The sequence below is a fragment of the Callospermophilus lateralis genome, chromosome 17 (genome assembly GCF_048772815.1).
Source record: "Callospermophilus lateralis isolate mCalLat2 chromosome 17, mCalLat2.hap1, whole genome shotgun sequence".
Taxonomy (NCBI): Eukaryota; Metazoa; Chordata; class Mammalia; order Rodentia; family Sciuridae; genus Callospermophilus; species Callospermophilus lateralis.
The window spans coordinates 67,035,681-67,053,484 of record NC_135321.1 but is presented as its reverse complement, the minus strand read 5'-3'; the positions used below and the strand labels follow the sequence as shown (position 1 = coordinate 67,053,484).

At 50.3% G+C, this 17,804-nt stretch overlaps 2 protein-coding genes across 4 annotated transcripts in view; both read right to left on the bottom strand.

Moving 5' to 3' along the window:
* Window positions 1-17,804, bottom strand: part of Gnal (G protein subunit alpha L) — a 117,216-nt gene that overhangs the window by 9,474 nt on the left and 89,938 nt on the right. For all 3 annotated transcript variants that reach the window (XM_076837021.2, XM_076837022.2, XM_076837023.2), the window contains 3 exons: window positions 3,503-3,557; window positions 2,037-2,110; window positions 122-180 (listed from right to left, as the gene is read on the bottom strand). In XM_076837021.2, coding sequence (XP_076693136.1) covers window positions 122-180; window positions 2,037-2,110; window positions 3,503-3,557 — 188 coding nt within the window. The remainder of the gene's footprint in view (window positions 1-121; window positions 181-2,036; window positions 2,111-3,502; window positions 3,558-17,804) is intronic.
* Chmp1b (charged multivesicular body protein 1B) lies at window positions 8,292-10,591 on the bottom strand. Its single transcript, XM_076836761.2, has one exon. The coding sequence runs from the start codon at window positions 10,458-10,460 to the stop codon at window positions 9,861-9,863; it is 600 nt and encodes a 199-aa protein (XP_076692876.1). The 5' UTR covers window positions 10,461-10,591; the 3' UTR covers window positions 8,292-9,860.

Genomic DNA, 17,804 nt, shown 5'->3' with positions numbered 1-17,804 from the left:
AAAAAAAAAAAAAAAGCAGTAGTTTGCATCCTAGGTAGGGGAGGATATCCCACTCAACAACAGTCACACGGGGCTTGCTGAGCTGGCCTTCTACCGGGTCCTGAGGGTGCGTGAAAATCACCGTTGAAACACTGGATCCATTTCCTTCTCTCGTCCCTCTGGCCACCGACGTCGAACATGCTGTGGGGAGCAAGGGGAGACTGTTGGGGGCAGCAGGAACCCGGGCGTGCCCACCTTCCTCCTCTGCTGTCAGAATGTCCCCGTTCAAAACGCTGCATCTGCCTCATCAGGGCCACGTGTGGAGCTGCCAGCTCTGTCCCTCCTCTGTGGCCCTGCACAGTGGAGGCTCATGGAGGGCTCAGACGCACACAGTAGGTGCCTTAAAAATGTAGTGGTTTCTAGTTCACACCACACCCTGCGCAGACTTTGGGGCCTCTCTGAGTACGTGCCAAGTGCCCAAGGAGGGCAGCTCAGGTGACCTGTCCTGGCTCTCAGACATGGTATCTCTCCTCCCCTGGACAAGGGAGAAAGGATCCCTGCCCTCCCAGCTGTGTCTATGTCCCTCTGGGCCACTGCAGGCCTCTTCCTGGGCCTGCAGTGGGTCTGGTCCCCTCCTGCATCAGTCCAGATCCCTGGGCCGCCCAGGTCTCCCTCGGGGGCCTCCTCTGCAGCTCTCCAGGCAGCATCTGCCCCTCCCCAGCATCTCTCCTGCAGCACCTCTCCTCCACACCCCCCAGGCTCCTGGCTAAACCAGACTTGGGCTTTGGGACCACGCAGTCTGTACCAGCTGGCCCGGCAGGCTCATCAGTGACCCTACAGATTTTAACCTGCTTTGCCTTTGCACGTGCCAAGATGCTTGATGAGCAGCCAAGCCGCAGAGCAGAACACTGTTCAGCAAACCCTGCTGCAATGGGATGTCTCCTTGTTAGTAAGTCTCCATGCCCGGGACCTGCTGCGGTGTGGGCCGCTCCATAACTGTACAGCTCTGACCACAGCGTGGACCTAGCCGGGCTTTATCCAGGTCACACGGCCTGACCATGTCCACTGGGTTCTCAAGAAACGCAGAGGAAGTACACATGCCTGCCCGTGGAAAGCTCTGGGCATCGTGGGAGTCCTGCTCAGGGCCCTCACTACTGACTTGCCACTGAGGTGACGTGGGCAGGGGACAGGAGCATGTTCTCAAGTGCTGAGCCACACAGCAGATGTAGCAGAAGCTCCAAGGAGCCAGTGCGCTGGGATTTGAAGGCTGCTTTGACGGATCTGTAGGGTTTGCTTAGCCAGGCAGCATCCAGGGCTTGGAGGACTGGGTCAGCAAAGGCACTGTGGCAGGGGAGCTGGGTGAACTTTGAGGACAGTGACCTGGTACAACCTGGTGAGGCAGAAGACTGGCCAGGCCTATCCGGAAGGTCTGGGTGGGAAATATGGAGGGACTAGGATGGGCAGTGCAAAGGGCTTTGTGGATGGAGAATCAACTGAGGGTCTCAAGGGAGGAAAACAAAGAAATAGGTTCGTTCAGTGAAGTTTGTACATGGACAGCCGGAAGAGCCTGCCCCCACCAGAGGTGTGGACAGGGGAAGAGCCCCTCCACCCCAGGAGGGCAGATAGGGGGAAGAGCCCCCAAGGGGGGTGAACAGGGGGGAGTGCCCTTCAGGGGAGTGGACAGGGGGAAGAGCCCCCGCAGGGGGGACGGCAGGGGAAAGAGCCCCTCAGCGGATGGACAGCAGAAAGTGTCCTCCCAGTGGGGGGGACAGGGGACGTGCTCCTCAGGGGGTGGTACAAAAGAGGTTGCTGGCTTCAGTTCTCAAACTCCTGCTTTAATCCAAGGGCCAGTCAAGTCTGCCACCAGGTGAAATGTCCCTTTCCTTTAGGGGAAACTTCATAGTACTACTACTTGAAAGCAGGTGGTAAAATGCAAGATTTCAACCCTTGCTTGAGTTCAGATTTCACCCAACAGCCTCACCTGAAGGGATCAGTCTCCTTCAGGCCCCTCCAGCCCTCCATCCCACCTGAGGCTCCCCTCTGAACAACATACTCACTGAAAATTCACTTTGTCCACTTGGAATCGTGTCTCGAAGATTCCCGATGTCAGCACCCTGCACCTGAGGAGGTCCTGGGAGCAAGGAGAGAGAAGCCAGCTCAGCCCTGCCCTGCTGTAACCATGGTGACTGACACTTTCAAAGGACAACTTCTACTGTAAAAAAGCAGTAATAGCTAAAGACTCAGATGAACGCTCTGTCTTATCCTCCAGGGAAAATCTACAGTGAATGTATAGATTTGGTCCCAAAGACTTGAGAACTGTGCTTTTCTTTTCTGTTTTTTTTTTTTTTTTTTTTTTGGTACTGGGGATTGAACTCAGGGGCACTCGACCACTGAGCCACATCCCAGCCCTGTTTTGTATTTTATTTAGAGTCAGGGTCTCACTGAGTTGCTTAGCGCCTCGGTTTCGCTGAGGCTGGCTTTGAACTCGCCATCCTCCTGCCTCAGCCTCCTCTTTTTTCAAAAAAACGTTCTCTGTGAACATGTTGCAACTGCTTTGCCCCTGACAACTGAGTCACAGCACTTGCCTCTGCTCCTGTTCAGCTCTGGGTGAGAGAAAGTAACTCTGCATTCACAAACCAGGGACCATAAGACTAGAGTCGATCATAAATTTGCTCCCTTCCTTGAATATCTCTATTCTCTAAGATCTAAGACAACACGACAGGGTCCCCAGGGGATGGAAAGCCAGGGGGTTTCACTAAGGGGACATCTCTGCTTCTCAGGCAACCTCAGGGTCTTCTCTTAAGCTCCACCTTTGTGATGCTGATGAAGCGGTCACTGTGCTGCCATTCTGGACCTAGAGAGGTGGTCCTGCCATTTTATACAAGGAGGAGTGTTTAGGACAGGCCTAAGGGATCCGCCTGAGGCTAGGAAGCCCAGGAGGCTGTCAGATCATTTTAAGCTCTTGGAATTGGCTTCAGCAAGAGAGGGAGCTTAAGGGAGAGAGAGGACCTCAGGCTTCCAGGGAGGGGAGGGGAGGGGAGGGAGCCTCCTGGGGCCCAAGGCTCAGGCCCCTGGGATGCAGCTCTGGGAGGGGCTGAATGGAGCCCCTCCTATCCTCCTCGTGGCGCACCAGCTCTGGAAGGCCTGGTGGCTGTGGAATTCAGCCACCTGGGCACCTGTCTCTGCACATGCCTGAGGCCTCTGTGTGCCTACAGACGTGCCCAAGTTCGCTCAATCCAAGGGAGACCGTCGGGCACACCTACAGTGTCCTATGGGACCCCGCTGGGCCCCAAGCAGAGAACCCCTGTCCACAAAGGGGAGTTGAAGCCTGGCTTTCCTGCTGCCTGGGCTTCTTTCCAGGCCCGGGAGCAGGGGCTCAGGCTTGGTGACGGGTTGAGGACACTGGCATGCACAGTGAGCATGCAGCAGGCATCTGAAGGATTTTTTTCTTAACCTGTTTTAAAACGGTCACTGAGTCTCTGGGAAGTTGGCCGCAGGCTTGCACAGGGTGCTGCTTGCCTACCTGGTCAGTGGGAGTGTAGTCCACCAGGCTGACACTGTCGATTCTCTCCAAGAAGCTGCAAGAAAAGCCGTGTACGCTCAGCGGCAGGTTCTGATGCCTGACCCCTGGGTTAGGGACGCATGCTCAGGACAGAACAAAGTGAAAAACCAGCCTCTACCTCAGAGCAAAGCCTGTCCAAGGGAGGGACATCACCTTTGTCCTTGGAAAGACCCACAGAGCACTCCTAGGCACATTCCCACCCTGCTAAGTTGTTTATCTACAAATCACAGGAGAGATCTGCTGCGCCAGGTGTCCCTGACTCAGTCAGGCTAGGTGGGGATCCATAGCAACCCCCTAGCAGCCACCAATCAGCATGAGACAGGGAAATACCTGGGATGCCAGATGACCCTCCCAGTAGTTTATGGTGGCTGATAACATGTTGGGAAACCATGTAGTTCAGCACGAACACCCCTCTTGGCTTAAACCAATCAGTTCAAATGAATCCCCCTTTTGTACTGACCAATCATCCCTACCCAACTTGTTCCCGCCAGTAAATGTGTTAATCATGTTTTAGAGTTGTTATTTGATTTTCCCGAGGTGTGTGATGATTTGCTATGATGTATGTGGGGGGTCCCTGCCTTCTCCAAAGAATGTTTATTGCTAGCTCGCAATAAACACCTCTTTGCTGCTTACATCGATCTTGGGTCTCTGGTGGTCTTTTGGGAGTCCCGAATTCGAGAATAACAAAAGCACATGAGGACGGGGGCGGGCTGAGAGCTGAGGTCACCGTCCACCTTCCTTCCTGAATGCATCTGACTGGATAATGCTACTGTCCTGATGAAGAGCAAAGGCCTGATTCTGATGTGTGTGTGTGTGTGTGTGTGTGTGTGTGTGTGTGTGTGTGTTGGGGATAGAACCTGGCTTCCCTCAGGCAGGGGCAAGCACTCTGCCCCTGAGCTAAAATTCTTGAAATTTTGAGAAAGGTCTTCCTAAATTGCTGAGGCTGACCTTGAACTTTCGATCCTCCCACTTCAGCCTCCTGAACAGCTGCGATTACAGGTGTGCACCACCATGCCTGTCTTTTCTCTTTCTTCATTTTAACCTCTACCTTCCCTCTTTCTTCTTCCCCAGTCCCTCAGGGTTGGGGAAAGGGCCAACTGGAAAATGAGGAAATGGGGGGCCTCCTTTCCAAAGAGAAGACAGTAGAAGTCATTGTGATGTGAATAAAACATGGAAGTTGAGAGATGACCAAAGCCGTGTGTGGGAGTGGAGTTAAATTGTGCCCGTAGAGACACTGCAGAGCTAGGACCCAGGTGACAGGGCAGTGAGAAGCTGGCGGCCTCTTGAGAATGGTAGTGTGGATCCTTGCAGCTGCCACTGCCTCCCTGGCTGGAGGGGGGAGGGTCTGCCCCAGCTGAGGCCGGTGTGAGAATAAGAGAGGAGGTTGGCTCAGTGGCGCTGGCCTCCAAGGTGGTCATGGTAGAGAGCACGAGGGCAGGACGCCCAGAGTCCCCCCGCCCCACCAGGAGGGAATGTGAACAGAATCTGCAAGTGGGAGAAGTCCCTGCCCCTGGCGGGCGCTCAGGCCTGGGGCTGACAGCTGGCTGCTCCCCAGGCCCCGGTGCTGTCAGCATTGACCCAGACGGCCCTACTGACTTGACACTGGCATCTGGTGCTGAGCACTCCAGGCAGACTGGAATCAGCTCCCTGGAGAAGGGAGCAAGGCCGAAATTAAACCTGGCACCCAGGATGCAGGGTGTAGGAAGCAATTGACTTAAAATGGATGCACTGGGGCAGAGGCGCCCAGGAGAATGTATTCAGATGGTAATAACCTGTATGAGCAGAAACAGTGAAAGAGGTTGACAAAAAGTACACCTGAGGTTCTGGAGGAACGCAATTAAACACTGCCTTCCAGAGGAAGTGGTGGGAGAACCGTGCTGAGCCACTGTCCCGAGATGCTGGTGGGTCTCCCCCCACCTCCAGGGCAGGCATTGGGCTGCCTCCAGCTCGGCCGCCTGGCCCACATCCAGGGCTGCCACAGAACGACCTCACTGGGGGCTCCTGAGGTTACATACAGAGGTGAGCTACAAAGGGGAATTGTAGTCACATAGTCTTGCACATAACCACATTTGAAAGGGTTATAATATTGTCTCCTTAAAAATGAAGAAAAATTAAGGAAATCTAAGAATTCCCCTTGCAAACCTTTGACTACACACTACATACAGAGCTTCAAAACATCATCAAACTGTGAAAAGTCACTTCTGCAGGAATGGAGGTGCGCACGTGCAGTCCAGCAGCTCAGGAGGCTGGGGCAGGAGGATTGCAAGTTGGAGGCCAGCCTGTGAAACTTAGTGAGACCCTGTCTCACAATAAACGAAAAAAGCTGTTTGTGGAGCTCAGTGGTAGAGGACCCCTGAGTTCAATCTTCAGTAACCACACCCTCCCCCGAAAAGTCACCTGTATTGTTGAGAATGTAGACAATGTACCTTTTTCTCCTTTTCCCTTTGAAACCTCAGATTACATCCCCACGGAACTCTCTCCACCTGGCACTGAGGCATGCTCTGTTTAGCAGAGTGCACGGCCTTTCATTGTGATTCACCAGCTTCTTAGAAGTGGCGATAGGAGACACATGAAGCATGTGAGCTATACTCATCTTTTTTTTTCCTTTAAAGATACAAAACACAAAATCAAACCAAACCAAACCAAACAAAAAATTGCAAAACATTCCTATATTGCCCAGGCTGGTATTGAATTCCCAGGCTCAAGTGATCCCCTGGCCTCAGCCTCCAGAATAGCTGGAGTTACTGGTCTGTGCCACTGCCCACCCTGCACCAATCTTTAATTTTTTTTTTTTTTAGTTGTAGATGGACACAATACCTTTATTTTATTTGTTCATTTTTTATGTGGTGCCAGGGATCACACCCAGTGCCTCGTGCATGCACGGTAAGTGCTCTACCACTGAGCCCCAGGCCCCTTACAGCAATCCTAAGTGTTCAGTTTGATCTTTTTTCACACCCATGTCCATATTTCCTTTTATGTGCATGTCTCATCTAGAACTAGTGATGCTTAAGGGCAGACACCAAGTTTTTTAATCTCTAGAGAAAAGTGTCATGTAGCTGGTGCCTGATACATTTTGGTCTGGTCTTTCACCATGTCCCATCACTCTGAATAAACACCGCTGACCTGTTTGTCCTGACACTGTTGTGGTAAGAGACAGACTGCCAGCCCAAGGAGCAGGGACAAACATTTCCATCTGGACCAGTGCCGTGAAGGGCAAGACACAGGGCTCCCGGCACCCACACCAGGGGCTCTGCCTGTGCTCACCACGGCTGTTCCCTGCATCCACTGTTGCCATCAGGGAGCTCCTGGCACTGTCAAGAGAGCGCCCCAGGGAGGCACAGTTGCCCTGGTGCACCAGGAGCTCCCGGTATCAGGTGCCAGGCCAGAGCAGACCCTGTGTGGTCCTGCTTCCGGTGGAATGACATCTAACTGTGCAAAGGTGGATTTCGGGAAACCAGGCAGGCATTTGCTAATGGATTAAAGTCAGTTAGTTGTTTACAAACAATACAGAGGCCTGTTCATCAGCTTGTTCAAAGTCCTTGGCTTGTAACTTTTGTTAATAGTATCAAAGATTCGAACTTGAGTTTTGGCTACAGAAACACCCTCCAGGTGGTGCTTGTGTACTGCAGATGAACGGAACCCCTCACTTCAGCTCTTAGTGGGACGAACTGACCCTGATACCACGGGCAGTAAACAAGACTGTCAAATGGACAGTGTGCAGGCCTTGTGGTAGGTCCTGTTGAAAGGCACACAGGGTGGCCTGAGGCTTGTTCTGTTGGGAAAATAGCTTTAGTTAGAAAGGTCTTGGCAGACACATCTGAGTTGCTGTATTCAAATAAATCAAAATTGAAGGAAAGTTAAGTTTGTGTACCTGTTTACCTCTGTGTCTCTCCCCATTCTTTTTTTTGGGAAATTGAATTCAGGGGTGCTTTACCACCAAGCTACGTTCACAGCCCTTCTTATTTATTTTTGAAACAGGAGTTGCTAAGTTGCCAGGCTGGTCTTAACTCAGCACCAGCCTCCAGAGTTGCTGGGGTTACAGGTGTGGCCGCCACACCTGGCTTTCCTCAATAATTCAAACCTCAGGTTAGAAACTTCATTTGAAAGCAGGAAAATAAGACTAAAAGTAATGTTAGTAGTTGCATGAACTGCTTTCCCTGGTTTGTTTAAATTGAACCCAGTCATAGGCTACTTGTCTTTGGTCTAGAGACATTTCAACAGAAGATCTTGTTGCCAGGAGGAGACAATTACTGTAAAGAAGGGATAGACAAGGCTCCGAGGAACGTGCAAGATAATGCCATGTTGACCACACAGGAGCTCAGGTGGGAAGACCAGGTTGGGGGGTGGGACAGGGGGTCTGGACAAACACCAGGCTTTCTGAGCCAAATCTACCTCTGGATTCTTTTTCTTTCTTTCTTTCTTTTCTTTTTCTTTCTTTCTTTTTTTTTTTTTTTTGTGATGCTGGGAACTGAATGCATGCTAAGCACAGCCCTACTCTGAGCTACATCCCAGCACATAAGCAACTTTTTAAATAGGACCCATACTCATATGCAATAACATGCAGTTTAAAACAATTTATTTAACAAAATTTCTGTGATTTACATCTTATCATTGCATCAACTCCAAAAGTGAGGAAATAATTCATGGGCCTGTAGTGGTGCTTTTGAAAATAATATTTGATTCATAAAAAATGTACATTCATATAGTATGAAATGAACATATTTTAAGAAAGTTCAAGCATATACAAGAATTGTTTAATCTCACAAAATATATTTTAATGGGAATATCTGCACTACAAAAGTGTCTTCAACATACCAAAGAATTCAACACTAAGCTATTTTTTGAGTTCTAATTATAATTTTCCAGTCCAAAGAGGGTTTAAGACACATGCTGTACTCACACCCGGCAGCCTTTGCGAAACCAAGCGATGAGAGGACACCTGACCTGCTAAAGGCCTGTGACAGAAGACTCTGGGCAATCGACAGTGTCCCATAGAGCAGACTTCTGAACAACACCCCGTCAAATATACTTTAAAAAACTTACTATGAAGGTCAGTCCTCATCTGCCTACGCTTCTTTTTTTCCTTAAACATTCATTCACACTGGAAAACATGTTATCTATGCGTACTTGGTGGTGAATCTTTCAAAGGGCTTGGAAAAGTCCCTATTTTCAGAAATACTGGAATTCTCTTAGGGAGAAATCTTCCAGTGAATGAAGAGAATTTAAAAAACTTACAAGTATTTAACTTAGTTTAATTTAATTGCCAAGCAAAATAAGTGCAATTCTCCCTGTTCTGAGGCCAAGCAGAGTGGAGAAGGCTTGCTTTGCTCTTCAGCCAGACACACAGCCTTGGGAAATGATGCAGCCCTGCATGCCATTAAGATACCCAGCCCTAGCTGGCTCCCCTTCCCACACTTCCAGCTGGCCTGAAAAACATCCCTTGTTTGCATGGCTAAGTCAAACATTACAACTTGTATTTTTAAGGTTTTTAAAGTTGTTATTTTATGACACATAACAAATGAAAATAATTAGAACTTAAAATAATTACAACTAATTTTATTTCATTTTTGGTTGTTAAAATAAAAATGAAACCTATAATCATACAGTCCCAAGGTTTCCCCAGACCAATCAGCTGTTCTTTGGCAATGTTAAGTGTGTAAAATGACTATCATGCTAATTAACAACTTTAAGGAGAAGTCTGATTAAAGTGATGATATCGTGAAATAACGAGGAAACTGTCAAACATTACATCTAAGTCCTTTAAAAAACTCTTTGTAAATAGAAAATATAAATGAACAAATTTATTTTTCCCAATAAATTAACTTTTGTGGCCTTTTTTCCAGTTACACAAACTCCATTATCACATGAAAATTTATAGAATGTAAACAGCAAGAGAATATAATTTTAAGATCTAAGATAATTTTAGAGTAAGTTATGAGAAATAGTCAATTGTAGTCTTGCTTTGATGGCAAAAACCACAAATCAAAATCGAAAGAAAGGCTATACAGAAACAGCACTGCCGACTGAACGAAGTGTTTATAGCTGTGTAATCAAAATAATCATCCCCTTCTTTAATTCTTACGGACCACCTGTCACTCGGTGTGCCACCAAACACGCGACACACGCACCCACACACTTGGCCTCGGATGGGACCCTCCTCGGTGGGCAGCGTCACCGAGGGGCCGAGATCCATGCCCAACACTCAACCAGTTCTGTTAAAAGGCGGCTATAAAAATACACGTCACCACGAGCGGCAGCTGCAGGGCGGAGGCGGCCTCGCGGGCCTGTCCGCGGGCCTCCTGCGGCAGCCTCCGGCCTGTCACACCTGGTCGCGCAGGCGGGCCAGTCTCTGCGACAGCTCGTCCTGCTCGGCCGAGGCCACGCTGGTGCCCACGGAGCCGGTCTGGCCCTGCGGCAGCTCCATGTTGAGGTCGAGGCCCGCCTCGTCTGCCATCTCCTGGAGCAGCAGGTCCACCTGGTTCTGGGGAGTGGTCAGCGTCGTCGTGCTGCTCATCGTGTCCTCCATCTGCTGAGTCTGGACGTCCAGGGTCTCGAACTGGTGCTCGAACTTGTCCATCAGCGCGGAGATCTTCTCCAGGTTCATGGTCTTCAGCGTCGCGTCCATCGACTTGACCACGCCGGCCATCGACTTGGTCACCTTGCCCATGGTCACGGCCGTCTGCACGCGGGCGGCCACGGCGTCCACGCGCGCGCTCATCCTCAGGAAGTTCACGGCCTGGTTCTTCTGGCGGATGGCGTTCTCGGCGTGGATCCGGGCCACTTCCATGTTGCCCTTCTGGATGGCCTTCTTGATCTTGGCCTTTTCGGCCTTCTCCTCCTTATCGCACTTCTTGGCACTCCTGCTCAGTTCTTTGGCGGCGAACTTCAGGTTGAACAGGTGCTTCTCCATGTTGGACATGGCGGGAAGCCGCCTAGGGGTCGGCGGCCAGGGCCCGGGCTTGCGCGGAAGCGAGGCGAGGAGAAGCAGGTCCGCTCCCGGCAGCCGCTCCTTTGTTTTGGTCCTACTTCCTGCTTCCACCGCGCGCGACGCAGATGGTGACGTCAGAACTAGGCGCCGGGGCGGGGCCTGCGGGACCGGGACTGCGAGCAGAGGGAGCCAGAGGCGTGTCCTGCGTGGCGCGGGGCGCGGTGAGGAAGGGCGAGGTTACGGGTCGGAGGGCGCCGGGGGAGGGGTCTGCGTGACGCACGGCGCCTAGGGCGGGGCGGGCTGGACCGCCGACGCCCGCGCTGCGCGGGTCGCCCATTTACTGACCCGGGCGCTGGCTCCGCGCGGCTTGAGAAGCGTTAGCCCGTTTCCAACTTCACCGGAGCGGTGCTCGCAGGCGCTGGCGTAGGAGTACGTCTTCTGACGTACGCGGCTGCGCTCGGACCTGCACGTCAACGCAGCCAGGCGCCAGGCCTGCCGGCTTCGGCAGAGGGTCTGGCCGGGGCTGGAGACCCGCAGGAGACCGGCGAGGTCTGCTGGTGGGAGCTCTCTGATTGACGCGGGCAGCTCCGCTTTCTCAGGGGAACCTGAGACCGTGGATGAAGGCAGGGACCGCGCTGACCCACGGTTTGCGCTGCAGAGCGCGGCGGGTGGGAAACCTCAAAACCGAGGCGTCGCCGACTTCAGCAACCATCACCCTGGCCGGCCTGTGGCTTAGGGATAAGAAGACCTGGCTTCTGCTGACACGAGTCTGTCTTTTTGATGTTTTATAAATACCCAAGGAACTTCAGTCACATTCCAGGTTGACAGGCAGAGGACGGCGAGGTCCGGAACCCTGCACACGGGCATGCGTCACAACTGTCACTGGGTATCTTACCCTTTAACAGTAAATGCAGCTTTTGGATGGCAGCAGTGCGCACCGTGACTTCTCCCATTAGAAAAGCCCCTCCCACATAGCAAGAACGAAAGGCAAGGGACGTCCAACCTGTCTGGATGACCTAGGCTGCAGGGAATACTCAGAGGATCCTGTTTACAAGTCATTTCCTCTTGAGTCTCCATATCTCTGGGGCTTCTTGGGCCAGTCAGTTCAAGGGGTGCCAGTGCCGGGTGCATCCCCTTGAAGCACAGCTCTGATGATATCTCTTGCTCCAGACCTGGGCATGCAGGTTACACTTCTATGGGGCATCCTGGCTCCTTCCTTTTGCTGCGTGATGCCAGTCAAACCAGGTGGAAGCATGGAAGCTGCTAGTCGGTTGAGTCACTGGACCAAGGCAAAGGATGAGACATGTTGCTCCTCCCCATATCCTGGGTTTTCTGTCCACCACTTTGCCACCTCCTCCATGAAGCTTCCCAGGACTCCCTCATGTCCCTTGAGTGCTGCTACTGTATTCTGTGTGGATACCACAGCACAGGGCATATGCCTGGCTCACAACAATTATACATGAGCTACTTGGACACAAAGAATATTCTCATTTTGATTGCATGTGGACTCCACAAGTGCTCAGAGCACCCCAGGCACTGTATGCAGTAAGGCTTTGCTGAATCCAGCTGTCTAAGAGAGGGGCTGGGACATGACCCTAATTAGCAGCTTAACAGATTCCCCTGCCTCAAACCAGAACTCTTTCTCCAGAGAAAACTTCTAGAAATGTGATATAGAAATGAGTAAGAGGGAAGAAGTCTCTCTGAAGTGGGGATGGAGCCTGGAAGGCCCCTTCTCTGCTCACCCTCCCCTCCTTTCAGCTCCCTGGCTCTTCTTTCAGTTTGCAAAAACAGTTTAACATACATTTTTGTAGGGTTTTCTTTTCTTTTTTGGTACTGGAGATTGAACCCAGAGGCACTCTACCACTCAGCTACATCCCTAGCCCTTTTTATTTTTTTTTATTTTGAGATAGAGTCTTACTAAGTTGCCCATCCTGCCCTCAAACTTGCAATCTTCCCACCTCAGCCTCCTGAGTAGCTGGATTTGCTGGTGTTCACACCATGCGTACCTTCTTAATAACAAATTCTAATTAGGTGAGATGGTTTGGAATATAATCATGAGAGATGATGATTTGACAACTACCATTTATTAAGGACTATGTGCCAGGTATTGTTCTAGGTGCTTTTCATGACTTAACTTGCAGCCCCTGTGAGGTGGATACCGGTAACATTGCCAGCCTGCAGATCAGGGAAGGGAAGGAAGCACAGAGCCCAAAGGAATTTGTCCGAGACCACGTATCTGGTTACATGGCAGAAATCAGGTTCCGTGAATATGTGGGGACCAGGAACAAAACAATGGGGACTCTGTTCCAGGTAGATTAGGAAGAACAGAGGATGCTCACTTGGCCTAAAAGAAGGAGGCGACTCAGCAGCTGTCGTGTTGAGAAGAAGGAGGGTTGTGTGGACTGCAGGGACTGCAGGGTGCCACCACCTGAAGCTGCTCATGGAATGCCCAGGCCCCACCCTGGCTGGACAAAGTACAAAGAAAGGGGCAGAGTTCAGAAGCCAGTGGGAGACCTGGAGGAGAAGAGTCAGTCTACCTTGGCCCCTGCTGTCCCCGCCCTTCTGGGGAAGTAGCCAAGCCCTGCCTCTGGTCCCTGCCCCCAGGGGTCCCACCTTGCCAGCAGGATCTGGAGCAGGTTTTCCCTCTGAGCTCTCCATCTCCTTGGCCCTGGATAATCTGTGACACAAGACCCTTCGCAGCTCCTCGGGATGACTGAACTCAGTTCTTGCCCCCAAATCTCCTCATCTGCACTTAGCCATGGCACCCCCTCCATGGGTTCTTCAGGTCAGAGTCTTAGGAACCCCCTGATGAGGCCTCACCCACATCTGTGTCTACCGCATCTCCAGTGTTTCCCATTCTCTGCCCCCTGCTGGGGGTGACAGCCTTAAGCCTGTCTTACACTGGTGTGTGTGTAAAGAGCAAAGGGAAGATTATTTGGTGATTACTGTCAAAAGAGACTTCAGGCCTATGACAGTTAAGATTGCTCCTAAGAACCTGCAGGATCTAATATGGGGGATGAAAGTGCAGTTCAAACCACTGGACTAGCCATGACTGTGGCTCCCGGCACCCCTAGCCAAGCAGATCTTTCTCAGTGAAGAGAAGTAATGTTCTGTTAGACTGCCAACGTTTCCAGAAAGCTGTGAGTCAAACCAGTTAATTATTTTCATTATAACATGTTAGGAAATATATGCTATAATTTGGAACTTTCATTTCCCTCTTTTGAACCCATATAGGTGTTTAAACTTCAGATACACAGGTAGGATATGAGATCCGATTTCATTGGGAAAGAATGAATCATTTGCTAAATCTAAAGACATTAAAAAAAAGGAGAAAATACAAAATTTAATTTTGTCCTATGTGTTAAAATATTTCAGGAGCCTGGGCTTGGGCTGAAGCTCAGTGGTATAGCATGAGGCCAGTACACGTGAGACCCTGTGTGATTCAGATTCTCTCAGCCACCACGTCCTCCCCACCACGACTGCACCCATGCGGCTCTGTAGGTGTCCTCGCTCTGCAACAGCCCTTCCTTCCCCAGCATGGGGCATGCTGGCTCACCACTTGTCCCTGTCCTTCTGCAACATAGCAGATGCTCCATGAGCTCCTGCTGAATGCGTGAATGCAGCTAAAGGAAACAGTTATGTGTACACAGCCACTTGGTGACCATTTCAAGGACTATGTGACTACATGTATGTGCGCCATATCATACATGCATGTGTTGATATATCCCATATGTCACACACATATACACATATACACATGTATCTAAATTTCCCCCATATCACTGTTCTTTTCCAGTGCTAGGGATCAAACCCAGAGCCTCAGGCATGCTACAGAAGCACTGTACCCCTGAGCTGCACCCCATCATTCATCCGTCTACCATCTGTCTGCCTGTCTGTCACCTTTTTATACAGGAACACAGCTGTAATTCAAAACCCTAAGACTCCTCAAAGCTTATACAATCTCATGGTCACTACACTCAGCTTATGTTAGCATAATGTCAAGTTTAACCAATAAAAGCAAGGAAGCATCAGCAGGGAACAGAGCCGAGGCATGACAGTGGCCGGCACTGCTTTGTCGCTCCTCAGAGGCCTGGTGACTCAGTTCTGGACGGAGAAACCAGCTCCAGGTGCCCTGAAGGTCTAGTTTGGCATCTACCACTATACTAACAAAGGGATCTACTTCTCTTCCCTGAACAACTTACTGATTTGGTAAGTTTGGGATGGAATCTAAATGCCCTGCTCCTCTAAGACAGTTCAGAATTTCTTTTGGCACTGAGTAAAAGCAGTGACCCCCTGACCCTGGGCCTTCATGGTGGGCAGGCTTTATTCTGTCTTCCTTGGAATAAAGAAAAATCTGACTGGGCATGGTGGTACAAGCCTATAATCCCATCCCAATGTGGGAGGCCAAGGCAGGAGGACTGCAAGTTTCAGGCCAGCCTCAGCAACTCAGTGAGACCCGTCAAAGAATAAAAAATAAAATGGGCTGGCAGTGTTGCTCAGTGGTTACAAAAAAAAGATACAAGACCACTCGCTGAGGTTCCTCAGAGTGACTGAAAGCCACCTGCGCACACTGTGTTCATGTCAGACTCCACATCTGTGGAAATGGGAATCATGAGCACTAACTAAGGAAATGTGGTAGGAAACTGGAGACCCACGTGTTACTTGGTCTGTGAAGTAGGCCACATATTTTCCTTTCTATTCCTTGCTGGCCGTCTTATTATGTCCCTTTTTCCCTTTAGGAAAGCTGTTTCCCTGCAATAGCTGACAGTTGCCTAGCCGTCTGTGGGCAATACCTGGTTCATCCCACCAACCGTTCTGACGCACACTGGCCTCATGACCATATGCCTGAGGCTGGACAGGGCAGCAGACTGACCTCGTGACCACACACCCAAGGCTGGACAGGGCAGCACAATAACCTCACAACCACGTGCCCAAGGCTGGGATAGGGCAGCAGACTGACCTCATGACCACGTACTCAAGGTTGGACAGGGCAGCGCACTGGCCTCAGGACCACTCCCTGAGGCTGGACAGGGCAGCACTGGCCCCCTGTGGTGTTGCTTTGCAGTAATGTGGAAGCTGATCCTTCTCATGTAATTTTCTTTTATACCTGAGCCTACAACTCATAAATTAAAAACTCAACCTGCAGGGTCCAGCCCATTCTGCTGTCTACTAAAACCTCATCTTGTGCCCTGAGAGCTTTGACTACACCTAATGAACCCAGACCCCTGGGAGCTGGGCCTCTTCCCAGGGCCAGTGTGGAGTTTACTGACAGTGGATGGAGTGGATGGAGCAGTGTCCACCCACATCACTGCCCTCTGGGAACGTGTACATGACTTGCCACGTCCTTGATCAGTGCAGCACCTGCCCGACCCTGAGGCCTGACTTCTACTTAGTGTTGTGTCTTGGTTAAATTAAGCTTCAGGAGGGCAAGTGATTTAAAATGGCCACGGTCAAGGGAGAGGAGTGCCCGTTCCAACAGCCAGGTATGCCGAGAACCATTTAAAACCTTTTCAGTTCCTGTCCAACCCATATTACGTACTGGGCTCCTTGACCATTAGTGTTCACAGAAAGGGGTCTTGGCCATTTCTTCCTGTTAAGGAAGGTCTGAAATTTAGTTTTTGAGCCCAAACAAAGAGATTTTTGTTAATTTAAGCTAGTATCTTTAAGTTAGGAAGAAAAACAGTATTAGAAATCAAATATAACCTATCTTAGGGAGTCCTACTAGAAATTATCCTTTTTTTAAAAATATTTTTTTAGTTGTAGTTGGACACAATACCTTCATTTTATTTATTTATTTTTGGGTGGTGCTGAGGATCGAACTCAGCGCCTCGCATGCACTGGGCAAGTGTTCTATCACTGAGCCCCAGCCCCAGCCCCAGCCCTGAGACACCTCTAATTTGAATGTAAAAGATCCTATAACAAGGCAGAATATTTCCTATCATTTCTCTACTATCATAATACACCATTACAGTTGCCAGCTTCCTCTGAACCATGAACACTGTGGTCTACAGAGAGCCAAGGGCAGAAGTGCTAACTGCAGGAGGCCGAGGCAGGGGGATTGCAAGTTTGAAGACAGCCTCGGCAATTTAGCAAGACAATGGGCGACTCAGGTTAAACACCCTGGGTTCAATCCCAGTACCCCCACTCCCCGCAAAAGTGTCAACTCTAAAATGATGTTGAACTAAGTCATTAGGTAGGAGGTATCTGAACTATTACAATGGAGGTGTTTTCTTCTGTTACCCGGCAGAGGTGGGCTAGAATCTTCCAGTTCATGCCTACATTCTATAATATCTACTAAGTTCTATCTACTAAGTTAAGCATTTAGGCAAAAGCCAGGCAAAGAGGGCACATTTACATTAGTCCATTACAGAGGTCGTGATCTCTCCCTGAGTTTCTTCTAATGAAAGTGCAACAGTGAGAAGATGCTTTTGCTAAAAGCACTGACTTTCTTCTGGGCGATTAAAAGCAAGACAAAGCCTGGTATCTCTGATTGTATTTTGTAACTGTCTCCTTTATTACTTTTTTTTTTTTTTTTGGGTATTGGGGATTGAACCCAGGGTGCTTAACCACTGACCACACCCCCTGCCCTTTTGTGTATTACATTTAGAGATAGGGTCTTGCAGAGTTGCTTAGGGCCTTGCTAAGTTGCTGAGGCTGGCTCTGAACTTGTGATCTTCCTGCCTCAGCCTCTGGAGCTGGGATTGCAGGTGTGCACCACCACACCTGGCTTCCTTTATTACTTTATTTTTTTTTTAACACAATGCCTTTATTTTTTTTTAATGTGGTGCTGAGAATCGAACCCTGGTCACACCCATGCTAGGCGAGCACTCTACCACTGAGCCACAATCCCAGCCCCCTTTATTACTTTAAACCTCCAGTTGGGTTCCTGCTCGGCTCTGCTGGTGCAGGGCTTGAGGAGTGTCATAGAGGTTGATGTGCTCTAAGTTTACCTGACCTTTCTCGTCCTGCCTTAACACCTAGGACAGCAGGCTAAGAGTAACCGAGGTATCTGTAAGATATGCAGGGACATCCAACTGCCAGCCTTTGTGACTTCTGGCTGCAGACCCTTGTAGCAGTGCCTGGACGTGTCCTGTCACTGCCCTAAACCTATAGCCACCTTGGGTTCCAGGAACAGCACAGCCTCACAGACAGATGATGGATCCCTCAAGTGGAGGCACTACCCCAGGAGAGGAACGGAGGCCGCCCAGCTCATGGGCACCCGGCTGCTCCCTCAGGTCTAATAAGGACCTCTGCAGAGTCTCCATGCACAACCAGACCTGAGATGATGACCGACAGGACCATGGCATGACCACACTACCTGGGCATGCAGACCCT

What these genes read in the sequence shown, in the direction of transcription:
- Chmp1b (XM_076836761.2), bottom strand. Translation starts at nt 10,460, where the DNA reads ATGTCCAACATGGAGAAGCACCTGTTCAACCTGAAGTTCGCCGCCAAA.